General features: G+C 37.7%; 1 protein-coding gene across 1 annotated transcript in view; it reads left to right on the plus strand.

Moving 5' to 3' along the window:
• Positions 1-27,016, plus strand: part of LOC121387235 (titin-like) — a 481,073-nt gene that overhangs the window by 124,289 nt on the left and 329,768 nt on the right. The window contains exons 40-59 of the mRNA XM_041518261.1: positions 997-1,145; positions 1,927-2,246; positions 3,210-3,418; positions 4,958-5,260; positions 8,643-8,929; positions 9,282-9,565; positions 10,024-10,221; positions 11,054-11,341; positions 11,828-12,207; positions 12,946-13,207; positions 14,654-14,877; positions 16,120-16,459; positions 17,140-17,351; positions 18,160-18,396; positions 19,369-19,616; positions 21,128-21,468; positions 22,535-22,697; positions 23,652-23,782; positions 24,292-24,352; positions 26,296-26,397. Of these exons, the coding sequence (XP_041374195.1) occupies positions 997-1,145; positions 1,927-2,246; positions 3,210-3,418; positions 4,958-5,260; positions 8,643-8,929; positions 9,282-9,565; positions 10,024-10,221; positions 11,054-11,341; positions 11,828-12,207; positions 12,946-13,207; positions 14,654-14,877; positions 16,120-16,459; positions 17,140-17,351; positions 18,160-18,396; positions 19,369-19,616; positions 21,128-21,468; positions 22,535-22,697; positions 23,652-23,782; positions 24,292-24,352; positions 26,296-26,397 (4,739 nt within the window). The remainder of the gene's footprint in view (positions 1-996; positions 1,146-1,926; positions 2,247-3,209; positions 3,419-4,957; positions 5,261-8,642; positions 8,930-9,281; positions 9,566-10,023; positions 10,222-11,053; positions 11,342-11,827; positions 12,208-12,945; positions 13,208-14,653; positions 14,878-16,119; positions 16,460-17,139; positions 17,352-18,159; positions 18,397-19,368; positions 19,617-21,127; positions 21,469-22,534; positions 22,698-23,651; positions 23,783-24,291; positions 24,353-26,295; positions 26,398-27,016) is intronic.

Consider the following 27,016-nt stretch of genomic DNA (forward strand, 5'->3'; position numbering starts at 1 on the left):
GTATGTACTACCCTGTCTGTGGGATGGTGCATATAAAAGATCCCTTGCTGCTAATCGTGAAGAGTAGCCAATGAAGTGGCAACAGCAGCTTTCTTCTCTCAATACCTGTATAGTCTGACGCCATATAACCGTCGCTCCAGCCAGTGCACCACGACTGGTATATCAAAGGCTGTGGTATGTGCTATCCTTTCTGTCGGATGGTGCATATTATAAAAGATCCCTTGCTGCTAACCAAAAAGAGTTTCTTCTCTCAATATCTGTGTGGTCCTTAACCATGTGTCCGACACCATATAACCATCAATAAAATGTGTTGAGTGTGTCGTTAAATAAAACATTTCTTTCTTTCTTTACTACAGCAATTAGCATGAAAGGCAAACATTGTTCTCTATAACTAGTCTCAAGGGAGTAATGGGGAGTGAGTGTGATAGCTTCCCTTGAACGGTGAGGTCTAAATTCATGTCAAAACAGATATTTAAAATGGTAAATTTGTATTATGCTGCTTCATAGATTTTTCTAACTCGTTATTAATCAGAGCTAGGTTTAGCTTAGTTGTAGAACATCAGAGGTCACTTTTTTAATAAGAGCATATAAAATATCCATTGCTGCTAAGTGAAAACATTCTTCTAAGTTGTGTTTGACATTCAGTGAATCAATACTTTGTAACACTACTATATCTTTGTAACTGAACACACTGGATCTGTACATACTTCTTATATAATGCCTTACCCCCCCCCCCCCCCCCCCCCCCAATCACCACCCTCCCTATCTCTGGGATATATACTTTATGGCTACTAATGGAAAAATGTAGCTGGTTTCCTCTCTATGACTGTGTCAAAATGATCATATGATTGACATCCAATAGCCGATGATTAATAAATCAATGTGCTCTAGTTAAACAAAACAAACTTTATATACTTTATGGACGGTTCCAAAGAGCAAAGTTTGGAGAATTTACTGACATTTTAAATTGAGCCTAATTTGATTATTTATTTGCAGGTCACGATTAAGATGAACCACTCTTCACTGGACATTCTCGAAGCGTTTCCCGAAGATTCGGGAATCTATACAGTAGTAGCAAAGAACGCAGCGGGCGAAGCAAGAACAGCCTGTACTCTCACTGTTGAGTTGTTCTACTCCAGTACCGGGTTCGTGAAATATTTCATTTGTTTATGAAGAACAGGGGTTAGTTACAGAAAATCAGGGGTCCTTTTTTAGTTATTCTACTCCAGTACCGAGCTCGTAATCTTTTCTGTCCATTTATTAAGAGCTGGGGTTAGTTGAAAAAAATCATGGACCACTTTTGATTTATTCTACCAGGCACAGTGTAAGCAAGTAGGCATTGGTGGGGGCTGACTGAGATCGAGGGTGCAAAGAAAAGTTTCTATGGGATTATGGGATACGCTCCTCCGTAAAATTTTGAAAACTAGTTGTCCTGAAATGCAATTTCCTGCATTCTTCAAGTAAAATTCATCTCTGCCTTAAGATTTACTACCAGTAATATTTTTTATTCAGTATCAGATTTATAATTCAGATTTATAATTCAGATTTATAATATTTTAAATCCAGTCAGTAAGAACTGGATTTGACTTAGTTGTAGAACATCATCATTGATCACTTTGAGTCATTCTACTTTATTACTAGGTTCATCGATTTTTCTAACTCGTTATTAATCAGAGCTAGGTTCAGCTTAGTTGTAGAACATCAGAGGTCACTTTTTTAATAAGAGCATATAAAATATCCATTGCTGCTAATGAAAAACTGTAGTAGGTTTCCTTTCTTTTAATAACTTTTTAATACATTAATTCACTACAGATTCCACTGTATATAAGAAATAGATCTTAAGCCTCCATAGAGCAGGAATCATTTGCTTTGCCAATATGTCAAACATTCCTTTCCTTTATTAACATATATTACATTTCTCTACAGAGAGGACATGTCTCAAGCATCAGTGGAGCAAGAACCATTAAAACCACAATTCACTCAGCACCTGCCGCCCACACGCTCTGCACCCGAGGGGAGTCGAGTCCGACTCGATTGCGTCATCATCGGCAACCCGGAACCGGAAGTGATCTGGTTCAAAAACGACAAACCGATCAAGGAGTCGAAGAACCTCGAACTGCTGTTCGAAGGTGATCGGTGCATCATGGTTCTGCGTGAGGCGATGCAGGAGGACAAGGGGACGTACCAGTGTGTGGCCAGGAACCCACACGGAGAGGCCGAGAGTAGCACCAAGTTACACATTGAACGTACGTATCGTGGTTCCAGTCTGTCATTGCCAATTATAGTCCTTTTTTTTAACTTCATATATACAGTTGAATCCCCTTGGCTCGAACCATGTTGGTGCTTGAGAAAGTGTTCGACCGTTCAGGTAGTTTGACCTAACCATTCGGTCAACATTATGTAAGTGTAACTCAGGACTTTGTGTTTGGTTCGAGCATTGTGGTGTATTCAACCCTCCTGAGTTTGACCCAGTGAGATTCTACTGTATGTAAGAAATAGATCACTGGGTGCTGTGTAGTAACACTGAATCCTACATACTGTGTAGTACTAATCATACTGAACATCATACTCATCATATAATCATACATATGAAAAATATGTCGCAGGATGCTGTGTAATATTAATCATATTCAACATCATACATATATAAAATATGATCACAAGGGACTGTGTAGTACTAATCATACTAAACATCATATTCATTATATAATCATACATATATAAAATATGTCCAATGAAGCTGTTTAATATTAATCATATTCAACTTCATACATATAAAATATGATCACAGGATTCTGCATAGTACTAACCATTGAGAGCAGCATAATTATTGCATACTCATACATATATAAAAAAATATATATATCAAATAATGATACATATATAAAATATCCTTACAGGTTGCTGTGTCATACTAATATTGAACCTCGCATTCATCACATGATGATATATATAAAGTATGCTCACAGGGTGCTGTGTCATACTAATTATATTGAACTTCACATTCATCACGTAATGATACATATATATATATATATATGTATGTATATATAAAATTTGCTCACAGGGTGCTGTGTCATACTAATCATATTGAACCTCACATTCATCACATACATACATAAAATTTGCTCACAGGGTGCTGTGTCATACTAATCATACTGAACCTCATTCTCATCACATAATCATACATGTATCAAACCTTGTCTCAGCAGCTCTATTTTCCAAAACAGCCATCAGTGAGCTGAGCGACGCGTCTATTGGAGAACCGTCACCACCGAGGTTCACGCAGCTGCTGAAGGACGTCCTGGTAAAGACGGGACAGAGGGTGTGTCTGCAGTGTCGCGTGACAGGTCACCCACTGCCCGAGGTCACCTGGTACAGAGACAACAGACTGGTGGAGAGCTCCACCGATTTCCAAGTAAGTGGGATTTCATTCATTCATTCATTCATTCATTCTTCTTTTTGTCTTCTTCTTTCTCCTTCTCCTTTTCCTTCTTTGTCTTCTTTTTCTCCTCTTTCTCTTTCTCTTCCTTTTTCTTCTTTTCCGGCTTCTTCATTTGCTTCTCTTTCTCTGTCTTGTCCTCCTGCTTTCTCTTCTACACCTTTTTGAAAAGTTACATAGTTCATCATGCGTTAGATTTGTTGAAAGTCACTACTCACAGTTCCTTTTCTTCTTTGTCGTGTTCTTGTTGATCTTGTTCATCGTCTTCTGCATTCCAGCTATATGTCATGATCATCATTTAGTCTTCTTTGGCACCCCAGAACTTATCCACCAGTGTTGCTCTCATTGGCCATTCATTTAGTTTACTTATTTTCAGGTCGATATCCACTTAAGATTGTCATGCTTATAATCAGTTAAGATTCAAGCACACTGTCCCTGGGCATGTGCCTCAGCTGTTTGGAATGAAGGGGTTAATGATTAGTGGAGAGAAGCCATTGCTAAAACTTGCTATCAGTGAGAGCTAGTACCAGGATGTGAACCCAGTACCGTCTCAAGTCTGTTGGCTTTACACTAAATCACCAAAGCGGGTTGTGAGATTTAGTCTTTCTGGACTTTTTGTAATCCCAATGTCTCGCTCATATTTTTTTTCAAATTCGTAACTTTGAGGTTCATCTTGGGGTAGCTGTCTTAGAGGTAATGACATTTGTAGATAAACCTGTATATTAAGTAAAATATGTTTATGCCTAGAGCTGGGTGGTATACTGTATATACCATTCGGTATCAGTATCACATCAATATCGATTTACCGTACCAAGCAAATCTCACAAAACAAAACTTTTGGTATTGAAAAATATTTTATGCCATTTAGTAAAGCACTAACAGTATATTGACAAACACAAAATAGAGAGATGAGCGCCTTGTGTATGGAATTTAATTTTATTTAGATGAAATTAGAATTAGTGGGTGAGACCTAACTCGGGCATGCATTTAAAGCCGAGTATACCGAAAATATCACTCGATATCGGTATTGGTATCAGTGTTGTATCAGTACTGAAAACCATACTGATACCAAGGTAAATCACCCCCAAAATACCTAAGGAAGGAATGTTTTATTTAACAACACACTCAACACATTTTATTTATGGTTATATGGCATTGGACATATGCTTAAGGACCATACAGATATTGAGAGAGAAAACCCACTGTCGCCACTTCATGGACTACTCTTTTCAATTACCAGCAAGGGATCTTTTATATGCACCATCCCACAGACAGGATAGTACATACCACGGCATTTGTTACACCAGTTGTGGAGCACTGGCTGGAACAAGAAATAGCCCTGTGGACCCACTGACAGGGATTGATCCTAGATCGATCGCACATCAGACGAGCACTATACCACTGAGCTACATCTCCCCCCCCCCAAAATACCAATACCGATACCGAACCTAAAATTTCAATACCGTCCAGCTCTAGTTATGTCATACACTGTAAATATTATTTATTGTCTTTTAGATAACAGCATTTGCTGACGTATATTCACTGACCATCCCGGAGGTGTTTGAGGAAGACACAGGTGACTATCTCGTTAAGGCTGTAAACCAGGCAGGTGAGGCCAAGTGTCTGTGCAAGCTCACGGTTGAGCCCACACCTGAGATTTCCATGGTGAAACGAATGGTCACCGAAACCAGGACGATGCAGCGAGAGGAGATGAGACAAGAACCACCGGAATTCAAGAAGTTATTCCAGGACCTGGCGGCCCGGCCTGGAGAATGTGTCAAATTTGTCGCAGTGATCACTGGAAGTCCCAAGCCAAAGGTATTTTAAAGCCACACTTTCACTGTCACATTATTTATTAATGTAGGACTACAATATTTATAGGATATTAAACAAGCTTCCATTTCGTATCCTGTTTATGTCCCGTGTGAAATAATTTTCAATTGTCACAAGCTTTAGCAAGTGACAATGAAAATTATTTCATGAGGGACATAAACATGATATGAAATGGTAGGGAGTTTAATATGCTATTTATTACCCATAATCGATCTTAATTTATATCACTCATCTTGTTTCGTTGACATTCCTGTAACTTGTAAGGTTGTAGTGTGCCAATTGATTACGTCATCGTGTGATATCAAAAGTGTTATGTCCCACTTGGCATTCTAGTGGGACGTATCACTTTGATATGCACCTAGATATTTTTAACCAAATGGTGTTACTAAACTTCCAGTATTGCCTGTCCTTCGTGTAATATTATTTGTTAATTCAAAACACAACCTGTAGTCCATCCCACAGGGATCACATGTTTTTTCATAGTACCGTATACGCAAAAATGTTCGCGAATAAAATATACCGAACATGTTGACAGCACCGCGAATATAGTTATGGGCGAACTTGGTATAATTTTCATGGATACAAAAGACAAGCAGTCAGAGGTACCTGTTAAATTTATACCAAGTTTTGTATGTGATTTGTCTTTACCGCCAAATTATCCACAAGGTCACGTGGTTCTGTAAACCTGCATGGTCACGTGGATTTGATCGAAATGAAAAACATTTGGGTGTAAGTCTGTTGTTACATAATCTCAGTTTTGTTTGTTTTCTTTGTAACCTTGAATGGAAGTTTCTGAGTACCATCAATAATTAAAAGTTATTACTTCTGATATCAATTTTCTGTATCGCACGTGCGTGTTCCATCGATAACATGTCTTGTCAGACATACATACAACATTGATGTCTCGTTGACAGCAAGTGTGTGCATGAAATAGTCATTGAAAAGAGTTTGGCAAATGAAATATGGGCAATTTTGATTTTATTATCGGGGGACACAGTTGCAAAAATAATTCCTCGCGAAAATGTAAAATGGAAGCCCGATCGCGAATTATTTTAGCCTCGAAAATATTTGCGTATACGGTATGTAATTAACTACAAGTTATTTATTTCCAACCGATTGATTTGTAAATTGCACACACAAATTGTATTTCATTGTTATTTCCAAAAAACTTTTACTTTTCTTCTTACATCAAACCAAACTGAAATTATTTACCAAAAACATTTTAAAAGAATGATGGGACGGATTTGGAATAATATCACTATTTAAGGAAACTAATTCTTTCAATGCAGGATTTTCAATAATTATTATTAAAATTGAAATAGCCTTTATAGGAAATGAGAGCATATGTAATGTCATATCTTGATATTTGACTACAACTTGGCAAATTTTCTTTTTAAAACCTGTTTTTAAATTTAATTTATTTTGTAGTTAACAATTAAATTATTTTAAGTAAGCAACATTACCACTTTAAAGGGACAGTCCCTAGTTTTTAACCACTAAGACATATTTTTCACTATTAGAGCCGTTTATGATCACTGAAATCAAACATTACTTATATTTTATTCTTTAGAACTGAAGAGTTTCTGGTCATCCTGGTGTTTCTAATACCCAAAAATGCATTTTTCATATTTTTAAATATGCACATGCGTCTGAGAAGTAGCGGTTATTGATTTGAGTTCTAATCTATTGTTAAGGATATTACCCGGTTTCAACGTGACAGACTCTTCTTTAACTCTATTGTAACTTTATCCAAATGAGTTACAGGTTTGTAAATGAACTAAACTTAGTGTCCACTTTTTACGGGTTAAAACTAGGGTCTGCGCCTTTAAAATTAATATTGTTGTATTTACAGGTTCATTGGCAGTATTTTGTATGGGTTAAAACTAGGGTCTGCACCTTTAAAATTAATATTGTTGTATTCACAGGTTCATTGGCAGTATTTTGTATGGGTTAAAACTAGGGTCTGCACCTTTAAAATTAATATTGTTGTATTCACAGGTTCATTGGCAGTATTTTGTATGGGTTAAAACTAGGGTCTGCACCTTTAAAATTAATATTGTTGTATCCACAGGTTCATTGGCAGTATTTTGTATGGGTTAAAACTAGGGTCTGCACCTTTAAAATTAATGTTGTATCCACAGGTGGAAGTGACAGTATTTTGTATGGGTTAAAACTAGGGTCTGCACCTTTAAAATTAATATTGTTGTATCCACAGGTGGAAGTGACAGTATTTTGTATGGGTTAAAACTAGGGTCTGCACCTTTAAAATTAATATTGTTGTATTCACAGGTTCATTGGCAGTATTTTGTATGGGTTAAAACTAGGGTCTGCACCTTTAAAATTAATATTGTTGTATCCACAGGTTCATTGGCAGTATTTTGTATGGGTTAAAACTAGGGTCTGCACCTTTAAAATTAATGTTGTATCCACAGGTGGAAGTGACAGTATTTTGTATGGGTTAAAACTAGGGTCTGCACCTTTAAAATTAATATTGTTGTATCCACAGGTGGAAGTGACAGTATTTTGTATGGGTTAAAACTAGGGTCTGCACCTTTAAAATTAATATTGTTGTATTCACAGGTTCATTGGCAGTATTTTGTATGGGTTAAAACTAGGGTCTGCACCTTTAAAATTAATATTGTTGTATTCACAGGTTCATTGGCAGTATTTTGTATGGGTTAAAACTAGGGTCTGCACCTTTAAAATTAATATTGTTGTATTCACAGGTTCATTGGCAGTATTTTGTATGGGTTAAAACTAGGGTCTGCACCTTTAAAATTAATGTTGTATCCACAGGTGGAAGTGACAGTTAAAACTAGGGTCTGCACCTTTAAAATTAATATTGTTGTATTCACAGGTTCATTGGCAGTATTTTGTATGGGTTAAAACTAGGGTCTGCACCTTTAAAATTAATATTGTTGTATTCACAGGTTCATTGGCAGTATTTTGTATGGGTTAAAACTAGGGTCTGCACCTTTAAAATTAATGTTGTATCCACAGGTGGAAGTGACAGTATTTTGTATGGGTTAAAACTAGGGTCTGCACCTTTAAAATTAATATTGTTGTATTCACAGGTTCATTGGCAGTATTTTGTATGGGTTAAAACTAGGGTCTGCACCTTTAAAATTAATATTGTTGTATCCACAGGTGGAAGTGACAGTATTTTGTATGGGTTAAAACTAGGGTCTGCACCTTTAAAACTAATATTGTTGTATTCACAGGTTCATTGGCAGTATTTTGTATGGGTTAAAACTAGGGTCTGCACCTTTAAAATTAATATTGTTGTATCCACAGGTTCATTGGCAGTATTTTGTATGGGTTAAAACTAGGGTCTGCACCTTTAAAATTAATATTGTATTATCCACAGGTGCAGTGGCAGTTCAATGGAGAACCGCTGGTTTCCCAGGACTACCACGTGAGCATGGAGGGAAATACTTACAGACTAACAATACCTGAAGTCTTTGATGAGGACGCCGGTCGATTTTCCATCACGGCCGAGAACCCATCGGGCAAGGCCACGTGTTCCGCCATGCTGTCAGTCCTCGCTAGCCCCACCCATGCACCCATTCAGCCAATGGGGATGAAGCCAGTTAAGACACAGCCAACTGCAGCGCCAACCAGGCCTATTCCCATGGATACTTTTGAAAGCAAAACGTATGTTTATGCTAATGAGTTACATATGGAATAAATAACTTTGCTTCTATAATTTGTTTTTATCTATAATTTTGATTTTCACTTTGATGCATAAGAATAAACACATTGTACACCAAAAAATAATATATAGACCAAGTTTTAAAATAACCATATGTTAGATACCAAATCATAATTGAAAACAGTATCATTAAACTAATATTCCTATTCTTCTCTCAGTATCGAGACCATGTATTGAAGTAATGTTAGAACCCAATAACTGTGTATTGAAATAATGTTAAACACCAAATGGCTGTGGTTTTAAGATATACATGATGTGTCATCAAGCAAACATTCCTTTCCTTTCTGTATCTAGAACTCGCACTGTGACTCAGACCGAGACTCGTCTGAGTCGGATGATCACCGACATGCAGGACGAGAGCGTCGCACGTCATGCCACCACCATCACCACCGAGGTCAGAGGTCAACAACTCCAGCCTCAAGAGCAGTTTGCGACCACGCTCACAACAGAAATGGCACCACAGTACCAGCCTATTGACCTCACGATTGAAGTACCGATACCACCAAAGTTCCTTCAGGCTCTGAAGAATGTAACGGCCATGGAAGGAACTAGAGTAGTCTTTGAAGGTGTTGTAACAGGTAATTGAGCTGTGTATTAAATAAGGTTAGTATCTACCTAACAAGGAGACCATACCTTTGTATTAAATAGGCTTTATATCTACTTAATACGGAGACCAGAGCCTTGTATTAAATAGGCTTTTTATCTACTTGACAGGGAGACCAGAGCCTTGTGTTAAATATGTTTAATATCTACTTAACAGGGAGACCAGAGCCTTGTATTAAATAAGTTTAATATCTACTTAACATGACTACCAGAGCCTTGTATTAAATAAGTTTAATATCTACTTAACAGGACTACCATAACCTTGTATTAAATAAGTTTAATATCTACTTAATAGGACTAACAGAACTTTGTATTAAATAAGTTTAATATCTACTTAATAGGACTAACAGAGCCTTGTATTAAATAAATTCAATATCTATTTAACAGGGAAACCAGAGCCTTGTATTAAATAAATTCAATATCTATTTAACAGGGAGACCAGAGCCTTGTATTAAATGGTTCAGAGAGGGCAGACAACTCACAGACCAGGCTGACTTCGAGATTGCCTACCGTGATTGTCGCGTGACACTGACGATTCCAGAAGTGTTTGAGGAAGATGCAGGCGAATTCCGCTGTACCGCAGAAAACATTGCAGGCATGACATCCAGCACAACAGAGCTCATTGTCAGAGGTGAAAACAAATAGCTAATCATTTATTTTTTTATGATGCAGCTATCAGTTGGTGTATGAAACATATAGGGCCGGATTTTATGAAACCCGTTTTTCTTAAACCCAGGTGTTTAGGCAATGTAAATGTGTGTAGCTACACACGTGTAAGACATACTCATGATTTGTAAATTCAGCACTTAGTGTCAGACTAGTCAGTTCTTCAGTTGTTGAATAAAGCATTGCCAAGTTAGTGCAAGATTGGCAAAGAATATTTTTATGATGGCTATACATTAAAAACAAAATTAAACCTAGGTGTTTAGGCATTGTAAATGTGTGTAGTTACACAAGTGTAAGACAAACATGCTTTGTAAATTCAACCCATAGTGTTTGACTAGTCAATTCTTTTGTTGCTGGATTAAGCATTGCTAAGTTGGTGCAAGATGGAGAAAGAATAGTTGTATGATGGCCATACATTAAAACAAAATTAAACCAAGAAATAGTTTTATGATGGCTATACATTAAAAACAAAATTAAACCAAGAAATAGTTTTATGATGGCCATGTATTAAAAACAAAATTAAATCAAGAAATAGTTTTATGATGGCTATACATTAAAAACAAAATTAAACCAAGAAATAGTTTTATGATGGCCATGTATTAAAAACAAAATTAAATCAAGAAATAGTTTTATGATGGCTATACATTAAAAACAAAATTAAACCAAGAAATAGTTTTATGATGGCCATGTATTAAAAACAAAATTAAATCAAGAAATAGTTTTATGATGGCCATACATTAAAAACAAAATTAAACTAAGAGATAGTTTTGACAATAATTTCTGTTTTAATTTTCCAGCTTCCATGACACCCCCATCATTCACAGAAAAACTCCAGAAGGTGTCGACGAAGGAGGGCCAGCCTGTCAAACTGACAGTCCGTGTTGCCGGGAAACCGACTCCACAGGTCACATGGTACCGTGAGGGGTCACGCATCGTCAGCTCACCTGACTTTGAGATCATCCAGGAAGGGGACATCCACTCCCTGTACATACCTGAGGTGTTCTATGAGGATTCCGGACGATTCATGGTCCGTGCCGAAAACCCAGCAGGGGAGGCTACTTGCTCAACACAACTCACTGTTGCAGGTTCGTATAGAAACCACCATTCCTCGTGTTGTTACTCGGTGTAGTCTTCCTCGAATGGTCTCACAGGCGCTTGTGCAGGGGGAGTGTTTTTGAGGTTGAAACCACTCTGCGCAAGGACCTTTTCTTTTTTCTCAATATATTTTTGGGGGGAACATGACTTGATCCCCTTATAAACTTCAGTCACTACAGTTTAGATCCTCCCCCCAGCTAAAATTCCTTCACACATGCTTTTGCCATGGACAGTTTTTTTTCTTGACATCATACTAACAGAGGCATGCAGCACGTCGTCACATCCAGAACTGGGAATACATTTTTGTGGAAATCCCTGTTGGCCATAAGGTTAACATTACCAGCTTAATAAATTTCATAGGTTTAAATACACTTTGTCTGTTTTTTTCTTACCACAAGCCACAATTACCACATCATATAATTTAACAAAATGTTTGAACTGTTATTACACAAAAATATTTCTTTGTCTGTTTCCAGCTCCCCCACCAGAAGCTCCAGAACCGGTCCCACGAGCACCGGAGCGGAAACCAGTGTATGAAGCATTTGAGCCGCAGAAGGCTCCACTGGCCAAGTCTCCACTCCGGCCATTCCAAGAGAGAGAGGAACAACCAGTTGCTAAGGTTCCCAAACTGCAGCAGCCAACCGAGTTTGCCCAGCCTCCTCCTCCTCCTCAGGAGCCACAGATGTTCCGCGACCAGATAGACATGCAGATAGAAGGGCAACCGGAGTTGCCTGCCTTTGAGAAGAGGATTGCTATTTTCCAGCAACAGGAGGAGGAACAACCACCACCACTACCGAAATCGGAGATTCCGAAGAAACCACTTAGCACTGGCAAGGAAAAGCCAACATTTATTCAGGTACTGTAATTATAAGGGGGGCAACTCTATGTTCTCTAAGCTCTATGTTCCCTCAGCTCTATATTAGGGTGAGGGTTCCCATAAGAAGGGAACATAGACATGATCTCATTATGAGAACAAGGTACTGTAATTATAAGGGGAGCAACTCTATGTTCCCTCAGCTCTATGTTAGGGTTAGGCTTCCCTGAGGGAACATAAGAACTGAGGGAACACATAACCATGATCTCATTATAAGATACATGTATTAACCAGGAACATTTTGTTCAGTAATGCATCATATTGCACTTTGCAAGTTTGAGTGATTGCTATCAGCCTACAGGCTGGTAGGTACAGGGTACATAGCCAGATATCATTTAAACTGGTCTCGGTGGTGTCGTGGTCAAGCCATCAGACTACAGGCTGGTAGGTACAGGGTACATAGCCAGATATCATTTAAACTGGTCTCGGTGGTGTCGTGGTCAAGCCATCAGACTACAGGCTGGTAGGTACAGGGTACATAGCCAGATATCATTTAAACTGGTCTCGGTGGTGTCGTGGTCAAGCCATCAGACTACAGGCTGGTAGGTACAGGGTACATAGCCAGATATCATTTAAACTGGTCTCGGTGGTGTCGTGGTCAAGCCATCAGACTACAGGCTGGTAGGTACAGGGTACATAGCCAGATATCATTTGACAAATATATTCCTTTTCTTTCAGTGATAAATAATAATAATAATAAGGGCTGTTTTTGTTTGCCAGGTCCTTCCACCATCGTTGGAGGCCAGGCAAGGTGAAAAGGTTGTGTTCGAGGTCCGAGTTGGAGGTCAGCCAGAACCCATCGTGAAGTGGTATCGGGAAGACACGGTTATAGATAACTGTCCTGATTACGAGATAACCTACTCAGAGACTTTACACAGACTGACTATCATCGAGGTTTTCCCAGAGGATTCTGGGAGATTCTCGTGCATTGCCACTAATGCCGATGGATCCACAGCCACAGACTGTTTCTTGAGAGTAGAACGTAAGTAGAACAAATGTGTTACTGAGTATATTGCCTTATTACTATGTAAAACAAGCTTGTCATTCCTGTATCATTTTACAACTAAGTAAAACAAACCATTCACTGTGTATCACTTTATTACTAGGTAAATAACGCTATATCTGGCCAGAAGCAGTGGTCGTTCAACAATCATGTAATGCTCTAGATGTGAGCGGGTATCATGGCATTTGTTGTTGAAGGGACATTCCTGAGTCTGTTGCAATTTTTAAGACGTTATCGACTAACAGACTTTTTAATGATCGTAATTACATATCAAATATATTTTTCTGCATAAAATATTAGTGACTGTATATTAAACGTGTTTGTGATCGTTCTAATATTAGTACTAGGTTAAATTTCATTTTATTTCCTAAAATATTTGTTTTCGTACATACAAAATTATGTGAAAACAAAATCCAGTTTGGGCTTCTTACAAATATTAAAACGACCAGAAACACATCGAATATACAGACACTGATATATTTAATATGTAAGTTTACTCGTAGAAATATTTTATCTTACAATGCAGCAAACTCAGGAATGTCCCTTTAAAAGTTGTAGTGGAGATAGTTTGTCAAGAGTTATGTAATGTTTTGAAAATTATTGTCTCATTTTTACTTATATATAAACTAAAATGCAGTCAGTTATTGCTATTTTGTTCTTTAACCAATGATATTCAGTATTTAAGGTACATGTATGTATGACTTTATTACTGAGTAAAACAAATATTTCATTGTGAGTCATTGGTGGGTCATAGGTCGTAGAATTGATCTCCTTCGGTAAACCCATTGGTTATGTTCCCATTTCTGTCAGTCAAATAAAAAATTCCTTTATGCTGGAGTAGGTTTCCTCTGACCCCAGAGGATCTTTTAAGAAATGCATTAGACATCATGCTGCATGTATAAAATATGCACACATATTCTGATGGTGTGTCACATTTTGGTAGACAATCATCTGATGGAAACTAGAAAAGAAATTATTTGGTAGAAGAAATATGAATGAATGATTAAATGAATGAATGGATGGATGAATGGCTGAATGAATATTTAACAACACCCTATTACGAAAAATACATCGCCTATTGGGTACCAAAATGTGATGGAATCATTTCTATTCCATTTTCAACTTGTGTTGAAATTTCTTTGTGATACTGAATTTTATTATAAATTTTAATTTTACATATCTGTAATATTTGCATTTTTGTGCACAGTTCTTTACACTGTGTTTCAATTTAACTCTTGAATTTTTATATTGATGTTTATCATCACTTCATTTTTGCATTTACCATAGTTTGACACCCAGTAGCCAATGTATTTTTGTGCTGGGGTGTTGTTAAATCCTTCATTCACTCACTCATTTGTTAACAATATTCCTTTCTTTTTTTATTTCCTAACCTGTGATTGTATACTAACTTGTTGTATTACACAGCTGGATCTCCATCACCCATGGAAGTGGCCCCCGAGCCGATCACCCACGCTCAGGTCCGACCTCCGCCAGAGGTTGCTCCAAAGCGTGCACCACCAGTATACCAGCCACCTCCACCGCCACCACCGCCCGTGTGGAAGCCAGAGCAGGTGACACCAGTAAGAACAACACCTCAAGAAGTCCCTCCAAAACCTGCACCTGCTGTGTGGTCACCACCATCTCCACAGGTATGAACAATATCTAGATTGAGGGGACACAGTCTCTAATGGGGGTGGGCACAGTCTCTTGTGGGGGTGGGCACAGTCTCTAGTGGAGGTGGGCACAGTCTCTAGTGGGGGTGGGCACAGTCTCTTGTGGGGGTGGGCACAGTCTCTAGTGGGGGTGGGCACAGTCTCTAGTGGGGAGGAAGGGTGCACAGTTTCTAGTGGAGGTGGGCACAGTCTCTAGTGGGGGTGGGCACAGTTTCTAGTGGGGGTGGGCACAGTCTCTAGTGGGGGTGGGCACAGTCTCTAGTGGGGAGGAGGGGTGCACAGTTTCTAGTGGGGGTGGGCACAGTTTCTAGTGGGGTGGGCAGTCTCTAGTGGGGGGTGGGCACAGTCTCTAGTGGGGGCAGGGGGGTGCACAGTTTCTAGTGGGGGGGGACACAGTTTCTAGTGGGGGGGACACAGTCTCTAGTGGGGAGGAGGGGCACAAGCCATATTTTGTTTCTTTATTTATATACATTTTAGGACATTTTTCATCCTAGAGGTCCACCCCACCCTCCTCGGGTTTCTGTGTAGACTGAACAACAGGGCTCGAACTTAAGAATTTATCTCCCACGGCAATGTTTAAAAGAATTGCCATGGGTGAAACAGTCCTCCGACGACAATTTTGAGCCTGCCTATGGCAATTTTTTTTAAAGTGACATTTGCAGCAAATAAACCTGACTGAAAGGCTATTTTTGTTATGTGTAGACATCTTTTTAAATGTGCAAATGTTAAATATTAGCAGATAATGTACACCAAGTGTATACATTTCGCCATTTACGAGGAGCTTTTGCTGTTGGTGCCGCCGTTAGGTTCGAGCCCTGGAACAAAATAGAATCTATCCTGCAACCTCTGTTTTTATTTTGCAGACTGATTAAAGAAAAAGTCATCAGTTACTACTAGAAGTCATTTATTTTAATTTCATTTATGAATTATACGGTAAACACAATTTAACAAGATAAAGAAAGATGTGATGATTTTTTATTTGATGTCATACTAGAAAATACTTTTTTGCTTAGATTGAACATACAACATCTGTGTATGAAAAAGTAGGAATAAATTTAATTTCTTCATTCTCTTTTAGTGGATTGCAGAATAACGAGTAATAACAGATTAATGACACAGCAACAATAAAGTCCAATAGCTTTTTAAATTCCTGTTGCTTAAAATCAGGCCACACCAAGCTGGGTAACACCGTAGTAAAACATTCCTCTCTGATTCCAGGTTGTACAGAAGCCGGCCATGCCAAGCTGGGTGGCACCGGAGCCATTAGCCCAGATTCCGCCATCGTTTGTGCAGCGTCTCCAGGACGTGCGCCTGGTGGAAGGAACCAACATCAAGCTGGAGTGCCGAGTCCTTGGCAAACCCTTCCCCAAGATGAGCTGGACCCACAACCGCCGGCCCGTCTACGAGGGTCTGCGACACAAGGTGATCACCGATGAGAAGACCGGGCGGTGCACGCTGCTCATTTCAAAGACCCTGTCTGACGATGAGGGAGAGTATACGTGCTCAGCAGTCAACACGGCGGGCGAAGTGTCAACAACGGCGCGCGTTCTGCCGGAAGGTCAGGGTTATTGCTTTTTTTTGGTTCAAAATTAAAAGTAGATTAAATTAAATATTTTTTCACATTAAACGTAATTGAATTAAACAATATGCTGGGGTGTCATTAAACAAACTTCCTTTCCTTTCCTAATGTTCATTGATTAAGGTATGATCTGCAGTGTCAATAAACAAACATTCCTTTCCTTTCCTAATGTTCATTGATTAAGGTATGATCTGCAGTGTCAATAAACAAACATTCCTTTCCTTTCCTAATGTTCACTGATTAAGGTATGATCTGCAGTGTCAATAAACAAACATTCCTTTCCTTTCCTAATAATCACTGCTGAGGTTTCATTAAAAAAAACATTCCTTTGCTTTTGTAATAGCCACTGATTAAACAATGTGCTGGGGTGTCATTAAACAAACATTCCTTTCCTTTTCTAGTAAACAGTACCACATTTCCTTTACAATATGTGCTGAGGTTTATAAAAAAAACTCCAGCTAATGTTCTTACCACTGAAAACAATGTAGACAATGTCTGATCCTTTCCCTAATTAGAACAATGTGCTGAGGTGTCACTCAGCTAATATGTTATTTCCTAATTACACAATGTTCTGAGGTGTCACTCGTAATATTCATTTCCTAATTACACAATGTTCTGAGGTGTCGTTAAACAAACATTCCTTTCTTTGTTTCCCTCAGGACCACGCTACAAAGAACAGCCGACTGAGGCTGACCAGAGTTCCATCCAGGAACTGATGCGTCGCCAGGAGGCGCCACCGTCCCCGCAGCGAGAGAGAGAGTTCTACGTGACCCCGGGTCAGCGTCAACTTCACCAGAGAGCGGAAGAAAGACTCGCCTCTGAGCAGGAGGATGAACCAATGACATTTGAGAGGAGCATAAGTGTGGAGTCTGTAAGTAACAGTCTGTTTGATTGGTTAGGAAATTGTGCTTTGTGAAAGGCGATTGGATTGAAAGTTGTGGATTGTGCAAGATAATGTCATTGGTTCGAAAATTGTGGTTTGTGGAAGATTATATGATTGGATAGAAAATTGTGGTTGGTGGAAGATAATTGGTTTCAAAATTTGGTTTGTAAAGTATGATGTGATTGTTTGATGATGTCATTTGTGACAGAAGAAATGGATGTGATTAGTAAGAAATATATGAATTTGTGAAATATGGTGTGAATACTTGGAATATCATTTATCAAGGACTGTATCATAGAGAACAATGTTGTGGTTCTTGAAACATTATCTCATTGCTTACAAAGCTTAGCTTTTAATATGATAAAATGTGAAATATGTATTGGTTTATACTATATGTTGTTGTATAGCGAATAACTAGTTAATGACGGATATCTGCTGAGTGGAATTTCTCATTCGACCTGAACAGGATAAAGTCAATATCCAATGTCATTAATTAGTTATTATCTTTATCCTGCAGGCCATAAAAATTAAGGGGAAAAGCTATTATTTCTGTTATAGTCAGCCACATTGTATGATGACCTAGAGGTCAAATGAGCAATTTTGTAATGTAGCTATGCATGTGACGTCACAAGAGTGACATCAAAAGTCATATCCTGCTAGTAGTAGGATACGACTTTGCTTTATCCGTCATCATATCCTGTCAATAGAAACTGTGGTTGCAGAATAAATGTTTTTTATATCCTGTTATATGTTGAAATGTTAATATAAATTATTTTTTATTATTATTATCTCACAGGAGTTCCGCGTCACTAAGTTTGAGCAGCGACTCATGAAGGAGATTGAGTACCGAGAAGGCAAAGTTCGCTTCCACAGTGAGACAGAGACCGAATACGACTCGGAACAGCCCGAGGAAAAGGTCGGACCAAGCCAGGCGGCTCCACCACAGATTTCACAGCCACTCAGAGATCAGAGACTCATCGAGGGATCCGACGCCAAGTTCGTCTGCAGAATCACGGGAAAACCCAGACCAAAGGTTTGATAAATTTCATATTAAGACTAAAGCAAAATTATGGTAAACTTCATGTGTGTGTGTGTGTGTGTATATATATATATATATCCTAGATCAAATGTATAATAAACTTCATATATAACCAAGATCAAAGGTATGATAAACTCCATATTTAATGTTGTCCAAAGTTTAATAATCTCCATATTATAAACTTGAAATTTAACGTAGACCAAGAGTATGGTAATTTTTATGTTGAACCTCTAACCAAATAAATGATAAACTTCATAAGTAACCTAGACCAAAGGTATGATAAACTTCACATTTAATCTGAAATGTAGACAAAAGGTATTATGAACTTCACATATAAACTAGATCATAAATGTATGCCATAGTTATGATAAACTTTGTATTTAACCTGGACCAAAAATATAATAAACATTGTATTTAATCTAGACCAAAAGTATGATAAACTTTATATTTAACCTAAATGTATACCAAAAGTATGATAAACTTTATATTTAAGCTACATGTATACCAAAAGTATGATAAACTTTATATTTAACCTACATGTATACCAAAAGTATGATAAACTTTATATTTAAGCTACATGTATACCAAAAGTATGATAAACTTTATATTTAACCTAAATGTATACCAAAAGTATGATAAACTTTATATTTAACCTACATGTATACCAAAAGTATGATAAACTTTATATTTAAGCTATACCAAAGGTATAATTGACTTCATATATGTAATATATCCTAGATATCTTTAATCAGAAAATCATGGAAACCTCGATCAAAGGTGTAATAAATTTCACCTTTAACCTAACCAAAGGTATGGTAAACTATGTATTTAACCAGAAGCACATGGGGAAACTAGACTAGAGGTATGAATAACTTAAATGTTAACTCAAAACATAATTTTTTTTTTTTTTTTTTTTTTTTTACAAAATCTTTACTTTCATAAAAAAATATCTCTTGTTTCTTTCAGATTGCCTGGTACAAGGATGGCAAGCGTATCAAGCGTTCGAACCGTTACGACATCAAGTTCACACCTGAAGGTTATTGTACCCTGGAGATCCGCATGTCCCTGGCAGAAGACACCGGCCACTACACCGTGCTGGCCGTCAACTCTGCTGGCAAGACGACTTGCTCGGGGCAACTGATTGTCGACCAGCTGGGAACCATCGATGCCACCTCATTCGTCGCCCCTGAAACTCTGCATAAGATTCTCAGAAGGTAAATATTCGGAATCTTTTTGTTTAACAAGTTCTCAAAGACATTTATTGATTGGGTGGGCAGGACGTAGTCCAGTGGTAAAGCACTCACTCGGTCTGGGATTGATCCCTACCGGTGGGCCCATTGGACTATTTCCCACTCCAGCCAGTGCACCACGACTGGTATATCAAAGATCGTGAAATGTGTTATCCTGTCTATGGGATGGTGCATATAAAAGATCCCTTGCTGCTAATTGAAAAGAGTAGCCCATGAAGTGGTGACAGTGGGTTTCCACTCTCAGTATCTGTGTGGTCCTTAACCATACGTCCGATGCTATATAACCATAAATAAAATGTGTTGAGTACGTTGTTAAATAAAAATTTCCTTTTATTGATAGAAAAAAGGTATGGGATATACTTCAGTGGTAGAATGCTAGCCTGAGGTGTTATTGGTTGTAGGATTTACCTCCCTTGGTCTCGACTGGTTTACCTGTCCAATTAAGGGCTAGATGTAGCTAAGTGGTTCATCTAAACCGGCCTTGGTGGTGTCGTGATTAAGCCATCGGTAGGTTTACAGTCCGGTACCGGCTCCCACCCAGAGCGAGTTTTAACAATCCAATGGGTAGGAGTACGGTCACTACACCCTCTTCTCTCTCAATAATCAACAACTAACCCACTGTCCTGGACAGACAGCCCAGATATCGGAGGTGTATGCCCATGATAGCGTGCTTAAACCTTAATTGAATAGAATAGAATAGATGTTAAATGACACCCCAGCACGAAAAATATATCAGCTATTGGGTGTCAAACTATGGTAAATGAAACCTTAATTGGATATAAGCACGAAGATAAGTTGAAATGAAATGAAAGATTCATCTGAGGTGCATTGGGTTTTAGGATTGATTTCCCATGGTGTATCTGTCGGGTGGCGATGGCTTGCCACACCAACCAATGCCCCATGACTGGTATATTAAAGGTCTGGTATGTGTTGTCCTATCTTTGATTAAGTGTATATAAAAGACTTTTTTTCACAACCTAGATTTGGAGGCATAATAAATTCATATTTAGCATGGTGAACATGGTTTTAAAAATTATGAACTTGGTACTAAGTCAAACTGGTATGACTGAGTGCCAACCCATTTGAAAAACTCAGCGTAGTAGTCATATAATTACTGGGCGGGACATAGTGCAGTGGTGAAGCACTCGCTTGATGCACGGTCGGTTTAGGATCGATCCCCGTCGGTGGCCCAATTGGGCTATTTCTCATTCCAGCCAGTGCTCCACAACTGGTGAAGCAGAGGCCGTGGTATGTACTATCCAGTCTGTGGGATGGTACATATAAAAGATCCCTTGCTGCTAATCGAAAAGAGTCAAAATCTTATTATAACCACAATTTCACCATTATTAAATTACTGTAATAAAAACTATTACTGTTTTTAGTTTCAGGAACTCGAACAGGCTTTGTTCAGGCTCTTGAATTCCATCATTTATAAATCATAGAAAAAAATACTATTTCTGTTTTTGTGTTTTCAGGGACTCCGACAGGGGTCGCTCTGGCCCAGAAGATCAGGGAGGGATCTTTGAAACATGCACCCGCCCGTCTTTCAAGAAACTGCCCCACGACCAGCAGGCTCACGAGGGTCAGACCGTGAGATTCGACTGCCTCATCTCTGGGCGGCCACAGCCAGACATGATCTGGTTCCGCAACGGCTTCCAGATCCACAACGATGACTACCACAAGATTGTCGTCAATGAAGACGGCATCCACTCGCTGCTCTTCATGTCGGTATCGCGACATGACGCCGGATCGTACACATGTATTGCACGCAACAAAGCTGGAGAGGACACATTCACTGTGAATCTTAATGTTTTGGGTTAGTAGTTTTTATAGACTACTGTCCTTAGGGGAATATTTATTTGTTTGAGGCCAGGTGAAGTGGAAAAGAAATTTAAATTACCTCTGTCCCCATTTTTTTCTGGTCTTTGAATTCCATCTCATTTCTTCCTGATCTGGCAGCTTCTCCTGTCTTTTCACTTTTGTTTGTCCAGTTCCACATTCACAAAATGACCAAATATTTGACATCCAATAGCCGATGATGAATAAATCAATGTGCTCTAGTGGTGTCGTTAAACAAAAACAAACAGTTTTAACCTCAACCTCCCAGTCCTTGTCTCTCGAACCATGACAAGTGCTCGTCTCTTATGGCCTTCTGTGCCACCTGCCTTCCATTTCTCATCAGTTTTAGCTGTGGCCTTAAGATTAGTAATTATTTGTTTAATCAGTTCATTTTAAACTACACCAAAAAAAAAAGTTTTAGCAATTTGGTGAATTTGTAGCCAAATTCAAGTTCGATATGCAAAACAAATTCTAACAAACAAAATTATGGACTGGGATGTTGAGTGAGATTACCATTTTGAAAGTAGTTGAAAAATAGCCATTATCAGAAACAGAAGTTAAAAAGAACCTGAAAAAAAGATAGAAAATACAGAAACATTATGAAGAATAAAAATATACAAAACAAATCAATGTATTATTATTTCTTGAAGTAATATTAATGAGCATGGGGTGGGACATAGCCCATTGGTACAGTGCTCGCTCGATGCACGGTCGGTCTAGGATCGATCCCCATCAGTGGGCCCATTGGGCTATTTCTCGCTCCAGCCAGTGCACCACGACTGGTATATCAAAGGCCATGGTATGTGCTATCCTGTCTATGGGATGGTGCATATAAAAGATCCCTTACTGCTAATCGAAAAGAGTAGCCCATGAAGTGACGACAGCGGGTTTCCTCCCTCGATATCTGTGTGGTCCTTAACCATATGTCCGACGCCATATAACCGTAAATAAAATGTGTTGAGTGCGTTGTTAAATAAAACATTTCCTATTTCCTATAGATGAGTATTTTCATAGTAATTGTATAATTTTTGTTTTTATCACAGAAAAAGAAGACCAACAGATTCCACGATTTATTGAGAGACTTCAGAACTTCACTATCAGGGAAGGTCACCCAGTCAAACTGACCTGTCAAGCCAATGGAGTGCCTACACCCATGATGAGCTGGCAGAAAGATGGCCGAATGTTGACACCCAACATGCCATACAAGTAAGTATTTTACCAAATTTCATCAAGTGTCGACATAAAGCACTAAATGTTGACACCCAACATGCCTTACAAGTAAGTATTTTACCAAATTTCATCAAGTGTCTACATAAAGCACTAAATGTTGACACCCAACATGCCTTACAAGTAAGTATTTTACCAAATTCATCAAGTGTCAGCATAAAGCACTAAATGTTGACACCCAACATGCCATACAATTAAGTATTTTACCAAATTTCATCAAGTGTCTACATAAAGCACTAAATGTTGACACCCAATACAAGTAAATACTGGAGCTATTTTCTCAAATTGATATCTCTAAGATTCTGGAGTTATTTTCAAATCCCATAGACGACAATAGTAACGTGTGGCTAAAACTCCTACCTGCAGCATATCAATCGCTATAAATGCCACAAATATAAATACTATCACCCTCACCCTTAAAGTGAATCAGAAATTTTTTGGGGTCAAGGTGCTCATTTCTGAGATAATGGGTAGTGTCTATGACTACCCTAATTCCACACAAAATTCGAGTACATTTTTTACAGGTACCCCATACATGTTTCAAGCACAAGGTAGTGGTACTAGATGAAATAAAATTGCTTCTTTTTTTTTTACCCAGATGAAACTATTTTTTTTAAATCCAACACACTCACATTTATCCCCAATCACAGGACTTGTGGTGTTCATTTCTCTGTCAGAAGTTGTGTGCACCTCAAACTTTGACCTAGCTGGAAGTTATTTGGTTTAGTACTACCTTAAGTCAAGATGGCATTTGAATGCTGTTGTATGTTTGTTCCCTTTGCAAAGTAAGTAAAAAATATTTAAAGTTATGAATATATTTTCCAAGCATTTTATATTTTAAACAGCTGCTAAAGATACTTTGTGTTACAATCTATAAGAGCATTTTATATCTCCAAAACAAAGGTAATTGATTGTGTTTGTTTTGTTCTGTAGAATTGACAGTGATGGCGGTCGCAGCACTCTAAACATCGACCGCGCTGAGCCATCGGACTCGTCATGGTTCACTTGTCAAGCCGTGAACATCGCCGGCACAGCATCAACCAGAGCAAAACTTCTTGTGCAAGGTGAGTGAACAGTGATTCATGAGTGCATGTCATCACAGCTGTATGTATTCCAATGAACTCTGTTCTGTGTTAGTTTTGATTTAGTAGAATGGCAGTCCTCTTTGTGGCAGTGCAAAGAGGATGAAATCTCCAGTAAGGGATCTCCTTGGGAGTGACTGTCCTATAGATCAGTCCTCTTCTGTAGACCCATTATTTTGGGGGGTTTTCCCCCATCCTGAACAGTGCTCCACAACTGATATATCAAATAGTGTGTTGTCATGTCCAGGCTTTTATGTTTTTGCTCAGCAGTAACAATGTGCAGTCTTGACAATCAAAATGTCTGTCTTCCTTTTGAAACCCATGGAGTGGTGACAGTGGGTTTCCTTTCTCACTAACCATATGTCCAATGCCACATAATCATAAATTAAAATGTTTTGAGTGCATCATTAAATAAAACATTTTTTTTTTTTTTTATCAAATGTTGATTAAAACATTTTAAAATGTAATCTGTTTTTCTTCTTCTTTTGCAGTCGAAACTCGCAAAATTGAACCAGAAAGGAAAGTCAGTAATCCAAAGAGAGTTACATCCCCGTAAGTACAATTTAAAATTGTTTTTCTTCCATTTCATTTCAGATCCATGTTCTTCAACCTACAAGATCTTGGTTCTTTGGACAAATAGTAGAAATGATGTTTCTAATATCAACTTGAACATTTTTATTTCTATATACACATGTATGAATATCAGCATAGCATGCTGTATTTATATTGTCACCTGCAATAGCATTGTTGTTTGGAAATAATCATTTTTATACAGATACTACGAGTTAGAAATCATTATTTTATACAGCAACTATGAGATAGAAACCATTATTATATACAACAGTTACGAGACAGAACTCGATATTTTATACAGATCCTATGAGATAGAATCATTATTTTATACAACTCATTATTTTACATGACAGTTATGAGACAGAACTCGATATTTTATACAAATCCTATGAGATAGAACCATTATTTTATACAACTCATTATTTTATATGACAGTTATGAGACAGAACTTGTTATTTTAAATTACAGTTTTGACACAGAACTCATTATTTTATATGACAGTTATGAGACAGAACTCGTTATTTTATATGACAGTTATGAGACAGAACTTGTTATTTTAAATTACAGTTTTGGCACAGAACTCGTTATTTTATATGACAGTTATGAGACAGAACTCGTGATTTTATATGACAGTTATGAGACAGAACTTGTTATTTTAAATTACAGTTTTGACACAGAACTCGTTATTTTATACGACAGTTATGAGACAGAACTCGTTATTTTATATGACAGTTATGAGACAGAACTCGTTATTTTATATGACAGTTATGAGACAGAACTCGTTATTTGATATGACAGTTATGAGACAGAACTCGTTATTTTATATGACAGTTATGAGAGAACTCGTTATTTTATATGACAGTTATGGGACAGAACTCATTATTTTATATGACAGTTATGAGACAGAACTTGTTATTTTATATGACATTTATCAGACAGAACTCGTTATTTTATATGACAGTTATGAGACAGAACTCGTTATTTTATATGACAGTTATGAGACAGAACTCGTTATTTTATATGACAGTTATGAGAGAACTCGTTATTTTATATGACAGTTATGAGACAGAACTCATTATTATATATGACAGTTATGAGACAGAACTTGTTATTTTATATGACATTTATCAGACAGAACTCGTTATTTTATATGACAGTTATGAGACAGAACTCGATATCGTATACAGATCCTGTGAGATAGAACCATTATTTTATACAACTCGTTATTTTATATGACAGTTATGAGACAGAACTCGTTATTTTATATGACAGTTATGAGACAGAACTCGTTATTTTATATGACAGTTATGAGAGAACTCGTTATTTTATATGGCAGTTATGAGACAGAACTCATTATTTTATATGACAGTTATGAGACAGAACTTGTTATTTTATATGACATTTATCAGACAGAACTCGTTATTTTATATGACAGTTATAAGACAGAACTCGATATCGTATACAGATCCTGTGAGATAGAACCATTATTTTATACAACTCGTTATTTGATATGACAGTTATGAGACAGAACTCGTTATTTTATATGACAGTTATGAGAGAACTCGTTATTTTATATGACAGTTATGAGACAGAACTCATTATTTTATATGACAGTTATGAGACAGAACTTGTTATTTTATATGACATTTATCAGACAGAACTCGTTATTTTATATGACAGTTATGAGACAGAACTCGATATTGTATACAGATCCTATGAGATAGAACCATTATTTTATACAACTCGTTATTTTATATGACAGTTATGAGACAGAAATCGTTATTTTATATGACAGTTATGAGACAGAACTTGTTATTTTAAATTACAGTTTTGACAGAACTTGTTATTTTATATCACAGTTATGAGATAGAACTCGTTATTTTATATCACAGTTATGAGACAGAACTCGTTATTTTATACAGCCATTATGAGATACAGCCTGAAGGACCAGTTCAGCAGATTTCTTACGTTAATAATGGCGACAGTGCCACTCTTCGTCTAGTTCGTGAAGACGATGCTCGAAGGTTTGCATCAATTGATGTTAGCATGGATTGAGCACGTGTGAAGACCCTAATCCCACAGTCTATTTTTAGCCTCAAGTCCAGATATGCCCTTTAATAATAAATGTTTGTGTTTTTATGCAAAAAGAAAGGAAATATCAGATAATCTATATTAGTAAATAACAAAATTAAACTTTTTCTTTTGTTTTACAAAATCCAGCTTTTTCATTTCGTTTAAACTTAATTCCATACTTATATACAAGTAAGTTATGTATATGCTGTCCTGGACACACACCTCAGCTATCCTGGAATGTGTTCATGGTAAGGGTTAATAGTTGTTAGTGGTTAGGGAGAGAGAAATCAATTTAGTGGCCGTACATGTCCCCATTGAGCCAGTAAAACTGTATGTATGTGTATAAGAGCCAGTACTAAGAGGCTTACCCAGTACCTACCAGCCTTGAGACCTGACCATTATGCCGCAAAGGCTGGTTTACTCTATAGCTTGTATTTTTCTTTGTCAATTACAACTTGCCCCAAAGTCAGTTATGTTAAAGATTCTGATTGGTTGAAATTTGTTTCACCGGTCATCAGGATTTGTGTTTAGAGAGGCCAGACATTTCATCATAATACAGGGATTTCAATT

This window comes from Gigantopelta aegis, chromosome 13 (genome assembly GCF_016097555.1).
Source record: "Gigantopelta aegis isolate Gae_Host chromosome 13, Gae_host_genome, whole genome shotgun sequence".
NCBI classification, from domain to species: domain Eukaryota; kingdom Metazoa; phylum Mollusca; class Gastropoda; order Neomphalida; family Peltospiridae; genus Gigantopelta; species Gigantopelta aegis.